General features: G+C 40.1%; 2 protein-coding genes across 5 annotated transcripts in view; both read left to right on the top strand.

The window, feature by feature from the left end:
- ITGA3 (integrin subunit alpha 3) overlaps positions 1–11,491 on the top strand; it is a 93,094-nt gene extending 81,603 nt beyond the window's left edge. The window contains exons 24-27 of the mRNA XM_083376648.1: positions 1,507–1,632; positions 7,993–8,251; positions 9,373–10,836; positions 10,980–11,491. Of these exons, the coding sequence (XP_083232774.1) occupies positions 1,507–1,632; positions 7,993–8,154 (288 nt within the window). The 3' untranslated portion in view covers positions 8,155–8,251; positions 9,373–10,836; positions 10,980–11,491. The remainder of the gene's footprint in view (positions 1–1,506; positions 1,633–7,992; positions 8,252–9,372; positions 10,837–10,979) is intronic.
- A 4,977-nt stretch (positions 11,492–16,468) lies between these two features.
- Positions 16,469–21,296, top strand: part of PDK2 (pyruvate dehydrogenase kinase 2) — a 30,139-nt gene continuing 25,311 nt past the window's right edge. For 2 of the 4 annotated variants that reach the window (XM_083376652.1, XM_083376654.1), the window contains exon 1: positions 16,469–16,767. In XM_083376652.1, the coding sequence (XP_083232778.1) occupies positions 16,647–16,767 (121 nt within the window). In that variant the 5' untranslated portion in view covers positions 16,469–16,646. Of the gene's footprint in view, positions 16,768–16,833; positions 16,906–17,111; positions 17,201–21,296 lie in introns of those variants that run through there. The other 2 variants (XM_083376655.1, XM_083376653.1) reach the window with 2 other exon arrangements.

Here is a 21,296-nt window from a genome sequence, read left to right as displayed (position 1 = left end):
TGGGCTCTGGGCTTCCACAGCCATTTGTGCTTTGGCTTCCAGAGAGAGAAGAACATCACCGAAAATTTAACCCAGTCCATCTCAGTTCATCTGTGGAGGTCAAATGTGTATTCTACCTCTGCCCACCCTTGTTAAGTACAAGAAATGTCTCCATGCTTAAAATAATACAGGTAGTCATCACCATGGTCATAAGGCATGATGCTAAATTACTGTGCCAATTAACCTAGTTGCCCTTGTTAGGCAAATCCTGCATCATTGCAATGTCCCACGGTTATGTGATTGCCATTTGTGATCTCCTGTTGGCATGCCCATTGGCTTTGTTTGTTGGAAGCTGGCAGTGTTGACCATGGGATGCTGTAATTGCAAGCTGAGTGCCCGAATTACAATTCCTTGACTGCAAGGACATGGTGATGGACGTAACTATGTGGACCTTCTGTAAGTGCCCCACGTTCAGTGCCATCATAACTTTATATGGTGGCTGAATGAATGGATATTAAATCTGGACCTACCTGTAATGATAAGTATAATGGTAAGCAAGTCAGGAAATTATGCTGGATTGCTCCAAGGAGTATTGCTGTTTCCCTGTGAAGGGAAGGTTGCCATTTAAGTTGACAAGTTGGATAAAAAGTTGATAAGTTGGATAAAAAGTTGATAAGTTGGATAAAATAACAGCAACAGTTATTATTTTCTTTTTACATGGAATGCAACTCAGGAAGATATGTGCTGCCCTTCCCTCCTCCCCTCCCCCACCGCTGTAAAAGACCATGATGATAGTTCATAGTTCTCTCTCTTCATACTTCCCAGAACAGCTTCACGTCAACTCTCTTCCCACATCACAGCTCCGTTTTCTCTCTCTGCCCTTTGCCCTCAGCCCACTCTGATCAATTACAGCAGTTGGTAAATACACACCTGCCTGCAGTCTAGTGAAACTAGTGATGGCAATGAGAAGCTTTGCTGCTGCTATTGTTTCTCTCTCTGCAGGTAGACCTATCACTCTGCTGAAAATAACCAGCATTACTTTCTATAAGGGCAGTAACAGTATTGGTGTCATTAGTGTTGGGGCGGATTCTTTTTTTTTTATTGACCTACTTTCCTTCTATCTAATATGAATGTGTAGATGCAGTTTTACTGAGATATTAGCATGTTCAATGCTTTTTAATTTGTTTCCAAAAGGAGTGAGAACACTGATTATGTTCCTCATCTCCCATCTCAGCATCTGTGCATTTAATTGAAGGTCTGGAAGGTGATTGTAGAATTATAAAGGTAATTAGAAGTCCTACTTTTTGGATTTTTGGGAAATAGATAATACGAAGGATAATTAAGAATAAATATGTGTATCCGATGCATTGAATTGTATCAATGGGAGTGTGCTAATAGCCGTGTATTGCTCTTCCTCTGTTTTTTCCCCATTGGTATAGCTCTGAGCATGCTGTTCTTCAAAACCAACTTTGCATTTATCCTGTTTTGTTCCCTGTCCTGTTTCTTGTTTCTTTGCCCTAATTTCAGTTTACTGTAGACATCGACTCGGAACTCAGTGAAGAGCAGCAAACTGAGATTGAGCTGTGGGTGGTGCTAGTTGCTGTTGCTGCAGGACTTCTGCTCTTGGGTTGTATCATCTTACTGCTGTGGAAGGTAAAAAATGAAGCCTTAAATAGTGGTCAGGGACAGTCCCGCTTCTCTCCCCCCACCTCCCAACTCAACCTAGATAAAAAGATCCTTGAAAGTTGCTGGTCCAAAGTTGCAAACAATTATTAATGGCCTGTGCCTACATGATGCAAAGGAACAAATCAACCCACACAGTCCAACTGATTGTAACAACTCTGAATATCCAAGCAATATGATGAAAGTACATATAAAATTGTTTTCTTTGATGATGAATATACCAGTCTCACCTGGTAACAAAACGTTTACTTATTTGGCTGCAGCAAAACTGGCCAGGCTAGTTCCAAATGGGCAGGTGGAAAGTAACTTTATCTCTCCAACTTTATCCAGAATGACGTAAACTGCACTGAGTCACCTCTGGTATGTAGCTCAAACACATTACCCTGGAGATCAGCCAAAGAACAAACAAACAAACCCAAAAGGCTCTGCTGGGCATTTGATTCGCTCTTTTTTACCATAAGGAATCTGGCTAGATAGCTAAGAAACTATATTTAGATTCTAATTAGTGCAGGAATTGGGTGAATGCTTGGGACTCCATAGTATTGATGCCTTAGGACAACATAGCAATACCAGTCAGTTATCCTTTTCTGTCCAGTGACTCATTGTGATTTCTTAGGCACACTGTTGTGCTTCTGAGGTACTAGTAGAGCATTCTGCATAGTGTACATTACTAAAGCTTTAGGAAAACCTCTGCCTGATCCCTATTTCTGGAATCCACTGTCAGACTAGAGAGTCTTAAGTATTCAGAAGCTTGTGAGATGATTGTGACAGGATTACCCTTCCAAAATGCATTCCTGCATTAGGCAACCTGATGATTTTCAGATTAAAGTTCTTATGGTCCTTTGCCATGTCATTAGGATATGGGAATTGAAGTCCAGACCATACAGAAGGCATGAGATGGCTTATTCCTTGCTTATCTCCATAGGTTTAGCCAAGGAAAGTTTATTCTGAATTGCAACCACCATAACTGACTATTAGGGTTTTGCAACGCTTTGAAGGGGTATGTTCTCAGACATACCCTTGCTTAGAGCAAGTTACCCTTTCAGAATTTATTTGGGAGGCAAAGTGTCCTCTACTTCTAATGAGCAAGCATTTACATATTTCCCTCTGGCTTTTCTGGTGAGCTGTTGCTAGTGCTGGAGAGAGCCCAGAAGAAACCCAAAGTGCCAAAGCATGCCACTGCTATATTTCAGTAGGGTTAACAGCATTTCCTCCCTGGTACAAGCACTTTGACAAATCCTTAAGAGTAATGGCCCATCGGTTCGCTGGGGCATTTTCTAGTAATTATTTTTGAAGCTGTTACAATGGGACAATAGCCTCAGACAAGTCAAAATTGCAATAGAAGGTTTTTACTTTTAGGGATTCATTTCATCTGACCTTATAGTGCAGGGGTGTCAAACTCAATTTCATTGAGGGCCGCATCAGCATTGCGGTTGCCTTCAAGGGGCCGGGTGGGTATGGCCAGCGTGGGCATGGCTACAGTGTGTATGGCCTACTGGGTGGGCATGGCCAGCTCTACATCATTCACATCAAGGGTGCCTATGGGGGCCTGGGCAGGAGTGGGACAGATCTGAGGGTCTCTGGCAGAAGGAGGGTCTCTGGGCCAGGGCCAAGGCAGTGGGGGCTGTTCCCTCACTGTTTCCAGGATGGCTTTGTGGGCCACACGAAACCACTTCACGGGCCGGATCTGGCCCCCAGGCCTTGTGTTTGACATGTCTGTTATAGTGCCTGGAGTGAAAAAACGAAACAAGCTTTCTCCAGCACACACACTGAAGTTGATCATTATTGGACCATAGGCTGGATACTTGAGTTGTGTTTTATATTTCCTACCCCCATCAACCCTGACCTTTACCCCCTGCTTCCTCATAGTGTGGCTTCTTCCGGAGGGCAAGCACACGAGCCTTGTATGAAGCCAAGGGCCAGAAAGCCATGATGAAGATCCAGCCTTCTGAAACTAAACGGCTGACCGACAGCTACTAGTTCCTGTCTTGGGGGGGGGACACTGCCCACCCCTTTACCCTGTATCTTGGTAAATGATTGTGGGTTGGTTGGATGGGTGGGGCAAGGTCTGCCTTTCATTCCTTGTGTTCCTGCACTTTTGAAACTTTCCCTGCACTTCTTCATTCTTGCTTCTAGATTGGTAATTTAGTGTTGAGTTAGAGAATGTAGAGGATTGATACAGCTGGCCACAGGTGATTGCCTTATTTTGGTGGATGGTTCATCTCATTCAGGATTATATACATGACTAGGAATGGTTCTCCAAAGTCCCTGGCAGGGAAGTAGCTCATTACCTGCTACTTTAAAAAAAAATACTTGAGTTGGTCTTGCTGTCAAGAAGATATGAAATATTTGAGTGCAGAGAACCTCTTGATGATGATTATTATGTTGAAAAATATCAAGTTGCCTTTATTATATTACAGAAACCATGAAGAGATGAAGAACTTTAAATAATACATTCAAAGTATGTGCTAGCTTAATGCCAAAATCTGAAATCCTACAATATCTGTAGTTTAGTTAGTAAGACATTTCAGCCACTCTTTCTGTTGACTGTATTTACATGATCAGTTTGAAAAGATCTGCCCCTACTCCTGGGTAAGCAGAATCAATTATTCCTCAGACCATTGGCAGCATCCATATTCATGGGAAGTCTGGCCAGGGCTAAAGTTGAAAGCCGCCATTTCCTGGTATTTTGTTTTCCAATTTCTGAGTGAAAACCCATTGTAGCTTGACTGAGTTCAGACCCACAATAGACAGGATGAGGAGACTCTTACTCAAGCACATTTTCCCCTCTATTTACCCCAACTTCCCCCCCCCATATAACAATTGGAAAATGAGTAATAGAAGAAATCAGACTGTGTACAGTAACACTTTGGTGGGCCAGTCATCTTAGTGCTGAGTACAGGAAGAGATAATTGACACTCTATTAATGCATTTTACCATGTTCCACAACATGGCTGTCTAGAGAATGTCAGAGTAGCTCCAACCAGTCTCAAATCTGATGAAATATCAACCTCTGAGATTGGACATAAGAACTAGAAGCCTCTCATCAGTCAACAAAGAAGCGCTTTCTGCCTGCTCATCTCAGGTTGACAAACTTAAGGATGCTAAATTGAAGGATCTGAGTTTAGGTGATCTGACCCTGACACTTTCCCATCTCTTTATTAGAGGCTCTTTTCTGCTGAGACACCATATTCTAAAACTCAGCCTGCCTGTTCTATTTAGCAGCCATGCAACATCTCTGTCTTCAGTTATTCTCAAAGCAGGTTCTTCTCAACAATGTTTCATACTCTGCACTAGATTTAGAGCAGCTTCTCTTTTTACCTGTCTGCATTACTAATTCAAACTTCTTTTCCTAGGAATTACCAAGTACTTTAAGGGTGGTTTTCAAGATGGCACTAAATAATGACACATGTATCTTTTCTTTTTGTTTTGACTCTGTTGTGTTTTCACTTCCTGGGCCAATACAAGTGACCATTGTTGGGATGGCTAAGCCGACGCAGCAAAGTAATACTGGTAAGGTGGTCAGCCCTGTTGAAATACACTGGTGCAGACTGGGAAACCCACCTGTAGACATAGTTTTATTCAAGCGGAAAGAAAAGGGAGAAAAAGAGGAGAAATAATATTGCAAAATAATGATCCTTTTTATTTTTACTATTTAGATTTCAGTCTTGTCTTCTAAATATAAGATTACTCCTGTGGGAATTTAACCTTCAGCAGAAAAGATATTTGCAACTCCATGTTAACTTATGATACATTGGGCATTTTTACTGTACAGTATTGCCAGTATCAAGGTTTAGGATACCCAAAGTCCAGATTGTTGAACCATTTAATCTGATCTTGCTTCAGCATACTTCCAGTGAGTCACCATGAAGAAGTTTCTGAGAAGCAACAGCTCCCACAAAATGTGAAGCACAGGAGGTATCCATCTGACATGGTTGCTGAGAATGTAGATGATTGAAGATATAGAAAAGGTTGCAAAGGAAGGGGGTAATTGTTTCGCTTTCTATGGATGAGCTAAATCTTCAAAATGGAATACAAAGTGGAAAGTTTAATTGCAAACCTGAAGAACCTGGCAGAATCACATTTGTAGGTTGAATGCAGTATTCCGAGTTTAATTTTACTGTAGTGGTTGGGACCATCCTTGAAAGTCTGTGCCCTGTGCGAAATTATTTTGGATATTCTTTTAAGGAAAGATGCCTCAAGCAATAGTCAGGAATGCCTACCCGTCACCCATATCTGACAAATTCTACATCCATTGGGGAAAAAAAATAGCTTCCAGCCAGGCAGTAATTTCTAAAATGAGCTGTGCTAAGATTAAAGCTTGGCTTCCAGCATCTAGGCTCTACGCTGCACTCATATTTAGAGCTATTGTGGCTTAGGACTGAATTGCAAGTGTTTCCCTGTTGCTATTTCAGCATCACAGCTAGCAGAGGTTTGTCATAGGAACAGAACAAATGGACTTTCAGCAGAGTAGACACCCCTCTCCCCATTTTAAAAAAATAAAAAGCAAGCTGTCATAAAAATGTAGTGAGGGAAGTTGCTCACAGTACACTTTCTTTTGTATGGTGTGTGGTAGAGAGATAGCATTGGTTGTGCTTGTCAATCCATCGTGGAGCCAATTATGATATCCTCAGCAGGAGGTGGACGTTCACAGTGGTTCCCCTCCTTTCTTCATTGTTAGTTCCAGTCAATGTTGATGGGGAGGGGAGATTGAGACTGCAGCATCTTATCTGTCTTGGTACTGTATTTGCTCTTGGCGCTGTATTTTTACCCATTTTCTTTCCCATCTGCATGAAGCCACTGGGTAAGGTTATACATTGGCTCAGGATCAGGTTTCACCAGTTTATTAATAATATCCAATTGTATATTTTAATCCCAGTAGACCAAGTGATACTTTTGAGGTCCCAGTCTAGCGGTTGTACAGGTCCGTGGAGGGAGAGGGAAAAACTCAATCCTGCTGAGACTGGTTGTGGATACTTTTCCAGCCCCAGTTCTAGGGACTTACATCTTTAGAGAGGGTGGCATTTCCCCAATAAAAACCTGCCTCCAATCTGGAGTTTGTTTTGGGATTTAGTTGTTGCTAAAAGAGCAAGTGGCAATTGTGGCCAAGATGGCCACAATTCATCTAGTGTGTTAGTAGCACCTGTTCCTGGATTCGGAGGCCTGTGAGGAATTACTCATGTCCGAATTAACTCACAATGGATTACTGCAGTGTGCTGTACATTTGACTGCCTTTGAAGACCATTCAGAAACTACAACTGGTTCAGAATGCAATGCTGCAGGAGTGATGGACATGTCACGTGCCCGTGTGATGCCATTGTTTTGCAACCTGCACTGGCTACTAGTTTTAGTTATGACCTATAAAGCCCTTTATAACTTAAGACTTGGCTACTTGGAGAACCACTTATCTCTGATTGTCTCTGATCGACTGGTGAGATTAGACATTGTAGGTATGCTTTAGCTACAGTTCCCACTATGATAATATTTGAAAAGTCATTCAAGACTTGGCAATTTCCAAAAGTCTGAGGCAGAGGTTTGGCTGTTTTATTGTAGAGTAGTGAATTGTGATTGACCTGAAATGGCATCCACTCCCTGGATGAAACCACATGGCCTCTGTACTATATAGGGAGACCAAGGAGCAGAGCAGCTGCTCTGTGTAGAAGATCTATGGAAAAGGTAAGCACCCAACTCATAATGGGTTGTGAGAGGGAGTATATGAGACCCACTGGGGTAAAAAGCAGAGCACAGGGATGCCTTGGGATTTGGGAGGCCCAGGGCAGACCATGTGTGAGCTGGGGAAATGCTGCATGACAGAGCTGGGCCTGCTCTAGGCCTCCCAGGGATTCCCCCACCCCAGGCACTTTGTGTTTTGCTTAATGACCACCAGGGGGAGAAGAGGGATTAGAGTCATTAGGCAAGATGATTGAGTGCCACCTTTAATGGCTGTCGCAACTCACAACTATAATGGGCAGGCTCCTTGGGCCCCAATCAGCGTCTCATTCTGAAGCTGGCTAGAAGGTTGGGTAAGGTCCCACTTCCACCCCATTTATGCATTTTATCCTTTTATTCTTTTGTTCACACAAAAGGGCTATGCCAAGAATCAGAGTTTTTCAGTTCCCAAATCAGCCTGTCCCTGATAGAATGGTCAAATGTATTGGCTCAGGTTGTTCTTTTTCTCTCATGGATGAAAATATCTCTCGCTGCTCTTTTGTCCTCTCCTGTCTCTGAAACCTTTTCTCTCTCAGGTTCTCAGCTGAGGTTTCTCTCCCACTGTTGGCTTCTGCTACTGAATGTATTTATCCTCCCCTCCCCCTTTCTCTTCATCCACAGTGCAACTTTTTCAAGCCAACCCGCTACTACCGCATCATGCCCAAATACCATGCCATTCGTATCCGGCAGGAGGACCGCTACCAGCCAGCTGGCGGTTTCTTGCCTCCAAAGCACAAGAAGCGATGGGTGACTAACTGGCAGGAAACGGGAAGATACTACTGACATCTGCCTCAGTTTCCCCCTCTCCTATGCTCACTCCCAGGCTGCTTGGCTTGCCTTTGTAAATATTGCTGGACCAACCAAGGAACTCTTATTTATAGTAAGTTATATGTCCTTGGTCAGTTACGACCCAAACATTTCTCCAGACACTTTGATCATGGGGAGAAAACTATTCTTGCAAGGTGGACATGGTAGCATTTATAAAATTTTAGGCACAAAGGAGTAGCTTTTTCATTTGCACTGCTGGGTTCTTCCCCTACCCCCACCCCCCACTCCCAGTCCACAACACTCCAACACCACTACCAGCATTCTTGGAAATATAGTTCCATGAAGCAGAATGAAGGGCAGATTTGAAAATCAGCTTCATTTTGCACTAAAAGGGCATAAGCACTTGTGTTAATTGCCTATATGGAAAAGTTGTGATCTAATGTAATTGCTGTTTATTATAGCCCCACTCTTGACTATTCCTCTCATGACCTCAGTGCAACTTCTGTGTGATCCCACGCAGCCTTCCATTTTAGCAGCTTATAAAATCTAATCTCAGCTATCAAACTGCCTTCAGGTGAATCCCTGGGCTTCCAAAAGATGTATCTTGATTAAGCCAACACGCAGCTTCTCTCTCAAATTCCCACATGTATACTGTCTTAATATAAATGAACTTGGGATGATTTATCTTAGCAGAGTCTTCAGGATTGGCAACAGCTCTCCAGGGTTTGGGGCAGGTCTGTCCAATGTCCAAAGATTTTTGGGATTAAAAAATCCTTCTCATGCACAGCAGATATTGTAGAGTTAAAATTCCTCCCAAGATGTGCCTATATATTTACTCAATATGATAATCTTGCAAAATCATCTTAATATGTTTATGGGATGCTTTATTGCAGAAGGTCCTTCTGTTTTCACAGAATCCTCTTTCAGTAACCACAAACCAAAGTTCTTGTCTGTGTCCTTGTCAGAGGCTTACACTAGGACAGTTCTCTTTGAACATCCTGTCCTTACAACAAGAGCATCTGACCAGGGCATTTTGGGAGATTCTTTTTTAATGTAAGGTTATATATACACTTTTCACAAGTATTATTTTTTTCTAATGCAGGCATACAGCCATATTTTTTTTTAAAAAAACCAAAAGTACTTTTATTTGCTGGTTTTCATTTGCTGACAGTTGTAGATGCCTCCATGCTCTCTTTTGATCCTTGTTAATGCTTGCCTCATTTTTCCCCTCAGCCTTTCATCACCTGGCACCAGTCAGATATAATGGACTACAACTCTAATCATACTCTGCCATACTTCATTTAGAGGGGAGGTTGAATGAATTTTGCCTTCTATAACTGCAATTGCCATATTTCCTGACTCCAGCATGGAAAACTTGCAGGATGTATAGGGCCTGCAATTGCTCCCATAAGATCTTCAACCGATTTCCCCAGGCCTAACCTCTCTTTTTAGGTCCTAATTAGCCAAGGTGGTATTTCCCTTTTCCCTAGAAATAAGGTTTTATCAAAAACCTTTCTTGAATCTAATGGTGCAGCTGAAGCCTGTTTAGTTCTGGGCCAGTATCAGTTTTCACCCTTCCTATAGAATTAAGTACTGGATATTTCAGCACTGGAGTTTGTACTGGACTAAGGATTACTGACTATAATTTAGTCCTTCTATTTTTAATTCTCTTGCAGGAAGGGTAGTTTCACGAGTATTAGTACTTTTGTTATCTTATTGTTAAGAAACACTAAGAAAGCTTGAAATGAGAAGGATAGCATTTTATTTTATTTTTTAACTTAGAAATTAGTTTTAATGATTTTGATCACTGGCTGGTTTTGAGACATGCCAAGGAGTGGTTCATTGCAGGACTAGCTCCCAGCTACAGGAGGCCCTTGATAGCATCCTTTAGTGGGCTTCTTCCTGCATCAGCGAGACTTGAGAGGATCTCCATGCTTTTCACAGCATTTGACAACAATGCAATGTCAGTGAGACAGAGGGATGTTTATATAGTATCTTGATCCCATCATCTCCAAGTACAGATTTTGTTTTTAAGAGCAATTTTAAAAAAGATAACCAGGTGGGTCAGGTGTTGGCATCTGTTCTTTCACTAAAAGGATTCCAAAATTTTCAGCTAGAACTTACTGAAGCTAGTAGTCCTGCATTCCTGGGTGAAGTGTGAATTAATTAAAAAGAAAGTCTAAGGCATGGCCTTCCCTCATAACTGAACTGGATCAAAGAGCAAAATGATCAGAGTCTTAAAACTAGGCAATTCCTTCTCAATATTAAGCAACTTTTAGAGAAATCCAGTGGAATGGGTAGTGGGATGAGAATGGCTGAAGCTAGCTGGACAACTAAGAGAGAACAAGCTTCACCTCTTCCCTGGCTACCATTTCGAATCAAGAGGAGAAATTAATGCCTTATTCTTCACATAAGAAAGCTACGGATTTATGGGGAACAGCTTCTGCAGAATTAATCTTGCCAAAAAATGCTCCAGTTTTCTGACTTGGGCTGTATCCAGCAATTCACTGTTTAATAAGAAACAATACTGGACTTGCCAGCTCAGAGAAATGAAACTACCATTGGAGTTGATGATTTTTATAACAGCAAAAGAAAGAAAAAGTCATTGTGGTACCTTAAAGTCTTGCTTTTAGCTCACATCTAATTATCCATCATGCTGGTCAACATTTCAGCATTGTATTTTAACGTAGGCCATGGGTAGGCAACCTCGGCTCTTTTATGAGTCATGGACTTCAACTCCCAGAATTCCTGAGTCAGCATAGCTGACCCAGGAATTCTGGGAGTTGAAGTCCATGACTCATAAAAGAGCCGAGGTTGCCTACCCCTGACCTAGGCTCTAGGCAAATATACTAGTATTTGATGTGATGGACTGCAACTCCCAGTATTCCCAAACAGCATGGGATAATGGTACTTGTAGTCATTTGCATTTGGAAAGCAATGGGCTGGAAAACTGCCTTAATTTATCTTGTCTCCATAAGTCAAGGATGGATGCTGACTTCTGCACTAAACAAAATTGAACCTAGACTACCAAAATTGGGGCTTTTTTGATGTGTAAAAGCTCCTTTAAAAGGAATTGATCTTCTCTGGATTCTGTTCCACACGTAATTATCAAGGAAATTTGGTTTCATTCACTATGTATTCATCCCTGACAATAGTCACATTTAATTTGCCCATTCCTTCCCATCTCACAGGCATGTTTTAAATTACAAAGAATGTACTTATCTTTAGTGATGTGTACATAAATACATTCATATATAAATGAATCTATATATATTGGATGTTTACTGGATTTTCCCACTGTTTATGGTACTGGAGGTCTTGAATCATTGTGCCTTGATTGTAAATAAGCTTGAGTGTCTATTTTATGAATAAAAATATTATGATTTGTAACTTGTGATTTTTATTTTCTTTCTGCTTTTCAAAGTACACTGAATTAAATTCCCCAGACTTCAGCTTTGGATATTTGTTACTATCAAACTATATCAAGGATGAAGTCCACTGGAAAATGGATCAACAAGCTGTTGGATTCATTTCGACATCTGATAGTGCTATACAGAAATTCAGATTTTGAAGCGCAAAATGTGATTGATAGAGCACATGAATATATGCGTGTAGCCTCATAAGGAACCCTTTGAAGCAGCAGTGTGATATCAGGAAAAGATGTGCTTGGTTGAACATATTCTAGATAGGTGCTACATTATCTCATCCCTACTATTCCCTCATGACAATACCACAATTATACTGGAGGCAGGGATGGTCCTCTTCCTTCTGCCTCTCATGCCAGTATAATAAGTACTGTATCTGTATCAGTACTTAATAGTTATCAGTAACTTTCTGATAAATAAAATGGATTCTAAAGCCACTGGAGAAGATTGTGTTTCTTATCAGTTTAATTGGGAAGGCTTTGTATCTTGTGCACAAATATGGTCTCTGTCTGCAACCTACTGATAAGATAGAAAAATGTGGGTTACCATCACAATCACCATCACCACCAGATGGATTCGTAGCCGGATGAGCGACCCTACTCAGCATGTGGTCCTCAATGGAACTGCATCTACATGGAGGGAAGTGTGTAGTAGGGTGTCCCAGGGTTCTGTTCTGGGCCCATGCTCTTCAACATCTTCATCAATGATTTGGATGAGGGGATAGATGGGGAACTCATCAAATTTGCAGACGACACCAAGCTGGCAGGAATAGCCAACACTCCAGAAGATAGGCTTAAGATACAGAAGGATCTGGACAGACTTGAACATTGGGCACTATAGCAAAATGAAAGTCAATGGTGAAAAAAGTAAGGTTCTACATTTAGGCAAGAAAAAACCAAATTCACAGGTATAGTATAGGTGATACCTTGCTCAGTAGTAACTGAGAAGGATCTCGGAGTCCTAGTGGACAATCACTTAAATATGAGCCAGTGGTGTGCAGCAGCTGCCAAAAAAGACAACACAGTGCTAGGCTGCATTAACAGTTAGAATCAAGATGACATGAAGTTTTAATACCACTTTAAAATGCCTTGGTAAGATAAGATAACCTTTATTGTCATTTTTAAACTGGGCACAATGGCACACATCAAAAAAAATTAGTTGCCCACTCTCAAAGTGAAGCATACATGACACACACCTAAACTATACAAAACATATATATAGACCCACACCCCTGCATATACATAACAAATAAATATTAAGTACTGTCCATCTTGAATATATAACGGAAGGAGGAGGCTTGAGAGTTCACAAGGTTAATGCTGTATGGAAGGCCACACTTGGAATACTGCATCCAGTTTTGGTCACCACAGATGTTGAGACTCTAGAAAAGAGTATAGAGAAGCACAACAACGATGATTAGGCGACTGGAGGCTAAAACATATAAGGAACGGTTGCTGGAATTGGGTATGTCTAGTTTAGTGAAGAGAAAGACTAGGGCATGACATGTTAACAGTGTTCCAATATCTTGGGTTGCCACAGAGAAGAGGGAGTCAAGCTATTCTCCAAAGCACCTGAAGGCAGGACAAGAAGCAACAGATGGAAACTAATCAAAGAGAGAAGCAACCTACAACTAAGGAAAAATTTCCTGACAGTTAGAACAATTAATCAGTGGAACAACCTGCCTCCAAAGGTTGTGAATGCTCCAACACTGGAAGTTTTTAAGAAGAGACTGGACAACCATTTGTCTGAAATGGTTTAGGGTTTCATGCCTGAGCAGGGGGTTGGACTAGAAGACCTCCAAGGTCTTTTCCAACTTCTTCTTCTTCTTCTTCTTCTTCTTCTTCTTCTTCTTCATCATCATCATCATTATTATTATTATTATTTCCAATCCTGCAGAATACAGTGTCTGTCTATTCCTGAGTTAAATGATATTAATAGGAAGAGATTGCTTTTTTTTAGAGTGTGTTATAATTCAATAGTTAAATAAGTCAACACAACTCAACACTCTTAACCTTACATTTGACAGAAATATCTGAATTCTCCCAACTACACCAATAGAATCATATTGTACCATAAGAAGGCACATTTCCAAAATAAGGATGGAGAACAAAGTTGCTACTGTTATCATTTTTTATTGAAAAGTTTTATCATACATTTTATCTTTAACAGTCCCCCCTACCCCTCCCCTACCCCTCCCTCCCTACCCCTCCCCCCCTCCCCTCCCCCCCCCCGACTTCCCAGAGCTAAGTACAAGGTATAAAAAACAAAAAAAAACAATCATAAACATCCATATGCTAACAACCATAAACTCTAAAATCTATCACTCTCTAGCTCATATAGGATAACTACAAACACTATTAATATTAAATATAAAAAAGGGAAAAAAAGAAAAAAGAAAGGAAGACTTATTCAAATGCTACATGAAACTTCTTAGTCCCATATTTGTTCTGGATATACTCAATCCATTTTCTCCACTCCATAACATAACGTTCTTGCGAGTGATCTTTCAAATAAGCCGAGATCTTTGCCATCTCTGCCAGGTCAGAAACCTTTAAAGTCCATTCTTCTATAGTCGGCAGTTCCTCCTTCTTCCAATATTGACTTACTAAGAGTCTTGCTGCCGTAATTAAATTCAACATCAGCTTAGTGTCCACAACCGTAGCATCTGTAATTATACCCAACAAAAAAAGTTGCGGACAAAACTTTATCCTTTGCTTAAAAATCTTCTGCATGTTCCACCATATTTTTATCCAAAAAGCCTTAACCTTTTTACAGGTCCACCATATGTGAAAATATGTTGCATCTTCATCGCCACACCTCCAGCATTTAGGCTGATAATTCGGATACATACTTGCAAGTTTTTTAGGATCTAAATGCCATCTATAAAACATTTTATAAAAGTTCTCTCTTAAATTTTGAGCTTGTGTAAATTTTACGTTCCTCACCCAAATCTTTTCCCACGTGTCCATTGTAATGTTTTGGGCCCATTTTATCATACAATCTTTAACAAGTTCTGTTTCTGAGTCAATTTCTATCAATGCAAGATATATCCATTTAATATGTGCTGGACCCTGATTTCTAATTTGCTTTATCAGATTTTCATCAGTCATTGTAAAACCATTTTTCTGATCTTCTTTCCACCTGGCCCGTAGCTGAATATATTGAAACCAAGTTTGAACAATCTTCTCATCTCGCAAGAGGCTGGTTTCAAACACCAGACATTTCTTTCCAAGCTTAAAATCTCCTTATACGTAATCACATCATGTTTAAAACCAACATTTATATTTTCTATTGCGTGTTTTGGGATTGCCCACAATGGTATCTTACAATCTAGCTTATGTCTATACTTCTTCCAAACTCTCAACAATGCCTGTCTTAAAATATGCACTCTAAACACATTATCTACCTTCTTATCATACAACAAATATGCATGCCAGCCAAACAACAAGTCGTGGCCCTCAAGATTTAATAATCTCTCTTGTGTCAAATTGATCCAATCACTTATTCCTGCTAACGCAGCAGCTTCATAATATAATTTAAAATTAGGCATTTTAAGACCACCTCTTTCACGAGTATCCTGCATAATCTTAAGTTTAACTCGTGGCCTTTTCCCTGCCCAAACAAATTTATTGATACCTCGCTGCCGCTACTGTTATCATTTTGATGTTGAAACCAGAGACGTTTGGTACAACTGGAAAACTAAACAAAGGAAACTATAATGGATTATTACATTTGGGCCATGGGGGGGAATATAAAAGGGTGTGTATGCACACACACACAATCATCCTGCTTCAGCACAATTAGAAAAATGGGATCTATTTTCCAGCTTGTTCAGTTTGCTATTCAGGTATTTGTTGTCAATGAATAATAATGTTTTTAAAAAGTAGGGAGGGATATAAGACTATACTACAGGTAGTCCTCAACATAGGACTACTGAACTCAAAAATTGTGTTGCTGGGCAACATAGTTGTTAAGTAAGTTTTGCCCTCATTTTATGACCTTTGTTGCCACAGTTGTTAAGTGAATCACAATTGTTAAGTTAGTAACAAGGTTGTAAAGTGAATCTAGCTTCCCCATTGACTTTTCAGGTCACAAAAGGTGACCACATGACCCTGGGACACTGCAATTATCATATGAGCCAGTTGCTAGGTATCCAAATTTTGATCATGTGACCATGGGGATGCTGCAAAGGTCATAACTGAAAAATGGTCATAAGTCACTTTTTTCAGTGCCATTGTAACTTGCAAGGGGTCATTAAATGATTGTAAGTTGAGGACTATGTGTAGAAATATATGGTCAGTGGTGGGATTCAAATATGTGAACAACCAGTTCTCTGCGTAGATGCTGCTTCCGGAAGTCCATTATGGGCATGGGCAACAAAAAATTAGGTTCTGCCGAAGTGATGTGACCGGCTGAATCCCACCACTGTATATGGTCTACATATTATCTTAAAACAGAATGTAGAAAGAGGTTCCAGGCATTTAAAATTAGCAATTTAAACTTGACAGCTTCAGAGGGCATCTAGGAAAAAATAAACTAAATTGATTTGCCAATTTTGAGAATACAAAATTATGCTCCATAATAGGAAGAGTTTTATAACATCTTAAATTAAGAATTGGATTTATAGAATATATTTCAAACAAAGGCCTTCGGTGTTTGAAGAGTTTCGTTTTCAAAGACAAGACAAACCAAGGCTGAGACGCTCTTTAAAGTTATTATATCGCCAAGCTGCGGGCAGGGAAAAGTTAAATGGGCGCATCCCAAAAGCCATGAGACCCCACCCCCTCCCCTTGCCACGTGGTGATATTCTCTCCCCATTGGCTGAAAACGTCTTGTTTTTCTGCAGCGATTGGGCTGCAGCTGTCGGAATGCGAGGTCTTTGCAGCTGGTTGGCCGACAGCTGGCGAGGGGCGGATCGTCGGGGGTCTAGGTCTACCAGCTCTTTTAGCAGTCGGTGGTCTTGCTTCTCTGAGAGGCTTGGGAAGAGCAGAGGTGCTTGTTGGCTTCCGGGTACCGGGAAAGGGGTTACCGCCGCTAGCTTTCTCCCCCAAAAGTGGCCTGTCAGGGCCAGGCGGGGCCGCGATGCGTCTTTTGCGATGCCTGATGAAGGGCCAGTCGGCGCTGGCCGGGGCGCCCAAGTATATCGAGCACTTCAGCAAATTCTCTCCGTCGCCGCTCTCCATGAAGCAATTCCTCGACTTCGGTGCGTGGGAGCCAGAGAGGGAGAGGGGGACGCAGCCGGTTTCTTGGATTTGTCACCTTCGAATGGGTTGGGCTACAAGTCCCATTCTCCACACCCAGAGTACCCTGGGGCCCTGCCGTTGCACGGCGATGTTGGGAGGTGGAGTACAACCACCCTCCCCCCCCCCACTTTCTCATGCACACCAACAGCCTGTTTCAGACAGGGCTGGGACGGTATCCAGGGCTTTTGAAGGGGGCCAAGTAGGGGGAAGGTTGGCTGAAGCCATCAGACTACTCTTACCAGAAGACCCGAAATTCTAACTGAACACCTGCTCCCAAATCCCTGGCACATCTTTTTGCTTTTAGGGGTGATGGGGTGATTGCCCTGAAATTGCTTTCTTCCATCTGGAAGGATTTTTCTCGTTGTATTAGCTCGTCTGCTTTTTATCTTACAGGTAATTGACTTCTGGGGAGTTTTAGAATTAAAGTGACTTTCAAACGAAGTCACTTGTCCTGTACATTTTAGCCGTATGCCAAATCCCACAGAGTTCGCTGATGTTATAGGAAACTAGCGCAGGGATGTAGCTGTGTTGTGGTTTTATTACTGCTGGTGGTTGCTTGTATACCAGAAGTTCAAATGGGACAATTGAGCTTGAAATTAATTAATCAGATTTTAACCAGAATTAACTCTGGGCAGTGTACAAGGAAAATAATAATAATAATAATAATAATAATAATAATAATAATAATAATAATAATAATAATAATAATAATAATAATAATAATAATAATAATAATAGAATGAAGGCTACTGCTAAGCTTGTAAGCCGCCCTGAGTCTTCGGAGAAGGGCGGGATATAAATGGAATTAAAATAAATAAATAAAATAAAGGAGGAACCAGTGTCCTCTTTTATTAGTTCATGTAGATTGAACATCCAGTTCCAATTTTTTGATTAAGATTAAAATATTATTCATCAAGATTGACCTGAAAAGATTCCTGTGACTTTAAAAATTATGTACATATATCATACTGTTCATATTTTCCCACAGATAGTCTCACTGAATAGAGTAGGATGATTGCCAAATATATATGAACGTAAAAATGTGCTTGTGTTGTTGCATTAAATTTAACAGTGTAGAGCCTGTTATATGAAATGCATGTAATGTTACCCTTTGTGGATGAAATTTTTATACAGATTGTGTAGTTCTGTGGAGAAACAGCGATAGAAATAAGAGATAGTGAATAATAATGAAATGAAAGAAGTTTGTTAATATGTGCAGGGTTTGACGTGAAGCTTAAATGCTCATAAGCTATTTAGAGTGACAACTTCCCCTGTTCAATTCATTTCTGGATCATTATGTTTCTTCTGCTGTGTGCTGAGGGTTACTAAGTGTATAGTATGATGACCTTAAATCACCTGTTTCTCTGGGTGAATATGCCAAATGGTTTCTCAATTTGACTTCCCAAACATGGCATATCTATCTATGCCATGTCTTCTTCAGCTCAGTTTCTTTCTTTCATTATCCACTGGGGGAAAAAATGCCTAATGAGCTTTTTTTGGGATCACATACAAAGGTTGCAAACAGAGCGCCCCAGGTTTGCTTCTGGTCATCTCCAGTTAAAATGATGAAAAAATAGATAAGGTAGAAAAAAAGAGAACCTGGGACTTCTGTTAGCTTCCACTACAGGAAATGGTTAGGGAGAGTCATAAATTAACAGCCCCCAGAGAACTCTAGGCTTTTCAACCCTGGAGTCCATAGATAGGTATGGTTCTGAAATTTGTAGAAGACTATTTGCAGTATTTAAATTAGTAGGTTCCATTGCATAATCTTGAGGAATGGATTTTTATGTAGTAAGCTTATGTGGTTTAAGGAATTGTTACCTTAAGCTTCATGCTCCTGAACAGTTGATTATAGACCCAATAGTTCTGTCAATATAAACCTGCCTCTATTGCTATAAATACTTAATACTAGGAATTCACTAGAGTTTGAAATAAAACCATACATCAGGAATGGGAATGTGTGGTTACAGCTCTCAGTAACCCCACTCTTAACCAACTGATCAGAGCAACTGAGAATTTGTTAAGGTATATATCCCATTCTCCCCCTGGGAGCTTCATTTTATATCACTCTTATCCTTCTATTTTTCCCCACAACAAAGCTGGAAGATAGGTTAGGCTGAGATATAACAACTGGCTGAAAGTCACCTAGTGACCTCCATGCCTGAGGGTAGATTGTAACATTTGCACTATAATCATTGTACTATCTAGATAACTCTAGATATGTGAAATTTTAATATTTCCAGCCAGTGTGACCCTTGCTAAGAATATTTCTCAACATTTTCCAAATGTGTCACTATGTATGCTGTCTCTATTCAGAAAGTCTTAAACACCTCAGTTACATTTACCAAAATATTGCAATTGTTCATACCATATTTTTAACCTAAATTACATTAAATTTAATTTACTTGAATTAAGATCCTCCAGTTTTTGAGTGGCAAAAAGCAAGGATTTTAAGCTGAAGGAATGAAGGGATAGAAGATTTAACTTATGAAGGGGAGAAGCAAAGGAAAATTCTGCTCAATAAAATTGTGTCTCAGCTGCCAATTTGGGCGGAGGGAGTTTTGCAGTGTCCTTTGAAGGAGCTGAAGGACAACAAGTGCTGATTGGAGGTCTCAGTGTCAGAAAGGTTAAAGCCCTCCTCTAATACTCCACCCCCAAGCTATATTCTCTTTGATTTTCCTGCACTGCTTTATCTGAACTGTGGTGAATATGTTCTTCCATGCAGTGTTGCTAAATAAAGAACTTACGGAATCTGATTGGTAAAATTATGCAACAGGACGTGGAGTGGGTGAACTTTCACCCTTTATTCCATTACCTTTCTTATCATTTTTTTCCTAGTTGTCAGTTATATGTCATATGTAGCTTTTAAAGGGATTGGATCTCTATAGACTTTATCAGAGAGGTCAGATAGAAACATAGTAGGGAGAACTTAGCAGCTAGCTGCCTCACATTTGTTTCATTTGCCTGTGCAATTCTAAACCTCTCAACTCTTGTTTTGTTGATGATCATGTCTTTCTGTGCCTAGCTGTCATTCTCTACTGATATTTATCATATGTATACATTTCTGTGCTGCCTCAACAGTGAATAACAAGATAAGTTGCCAGATTTGGGGGGAAAATTGGGATACTGATGTTATATATGTCGACAGCAGCAAGATTACTTTATGGACAAAAATGGAACAATACTTTGATTTCTATAATGGATGAATGCCTGCAAAAGTTGATGGAGTTAGCAAAGTTGGCCAAATTGACTGCTTTGATTAAGGCAAATAACACAATTAACTTTGTTTCTGCTTGGAAACAGCTTTTGGACTTTGTGCTTGAAATGGGGAAAAAATGAAATTTTGAATTTCAATTTTGTAGTTTACATAGGTTTGTTGTTATAAAAATTGCTAGTTTGTATTATATGAAAGTAAAAATTTGAGGTTTGATGCTATTATCTTATTCTACTGTAACAAAAGGAGTCAGAAGTCAATGCTTTTTCTTTCTTTTTTCCCTTTGCCCTACACTTTCCCCTTCTCCCTTATTTTCCTATTATTTTTCTTTATATTTTTATATTTTGTATTAATAAAATTTTGAATATCCAAGAAAACAAGATGAGTTGCTTACCTGCTAGTTAAAAAAATAATTATGCAATACTGTGCCTTGTTTGTATAATCCAGCCTTGCCCAAACTTTTAGAAATGTTGGATCTACACCCCAACTTTTCCTCAGCCAATATGGCCTTGCTGCCTGGTGATGGTAGGAGCTCTGATGCAATAATTAAAGAGAATAGTAGGTTGGCAAAGGCTGGTTTGTATAAAGAAGGTACAGCATTCCCTGCAATTCAGGCCTTCTTGAAAATAATCTTGGTTTTTTTACTTTCTGTGGGATTAAAGTGGATTATTTTTTCCGTCAGTGCTTCTGATTTTTTAAAAGCTTAAGACCTTTGTAAAATAAACTGGTTGGGTTTGTTTAATCTTATATTTCATGTTTGAGTCCTTATAGGGGGTAAAAGAGTGATCAGGTTTGCAAGTGATTAGTTCTTGAGTCTGCGTGCCTCCTTCTCCCTGCTCAGAGTAGTTTTCTTCTTGGACAGTCTCCTCCAGAAGTGCTGGACTATGAGCTCCATCATCTTAAGGCAATTGGAGATAAATAAAACAACCTTTTGGAAAGATGCCAGCTGGCAGGAAGATATTCTATACCGTTACAAAAAGCTTGCTTGCACTGAAATGGGAGATTAACCATCCATGTTGTTTTTTCTGGTATTTGGATTAGAAGACTTAAAAACATAAAAATCTCAGACCTGAATAGACTGTGATTTGATTTCACACATTTGAATAAATAAATGGTAGAAAGGAAAACTGTCTACATATTGTTTAAAATTGTCTAAAAGCTCTTCCATAGTTAAAATATTGCATTGAGAGGTTACCGTGATCATTAATCTAAATGGAATAGTAATTTTAAAATGAAGATAATATGTACTTCTCTTACATTGTCTCCATACTAAAA

The sequence above is a fragment of the Vipera ursinii genome (assembly GCF_947247035.1).
Source record: "Vipera ursinii genome assembly, chromosome: Z".
NCBI lineage: Eukaryota > Metazoa > Chordata > Lepidosauria > Squamata > Viperidae > Vipera > Vipera ursinii.
Note: the sequence above shows the minus strand (reverse complement) of the source record. Positions and strands in the feature narration are given on the sequence as shown.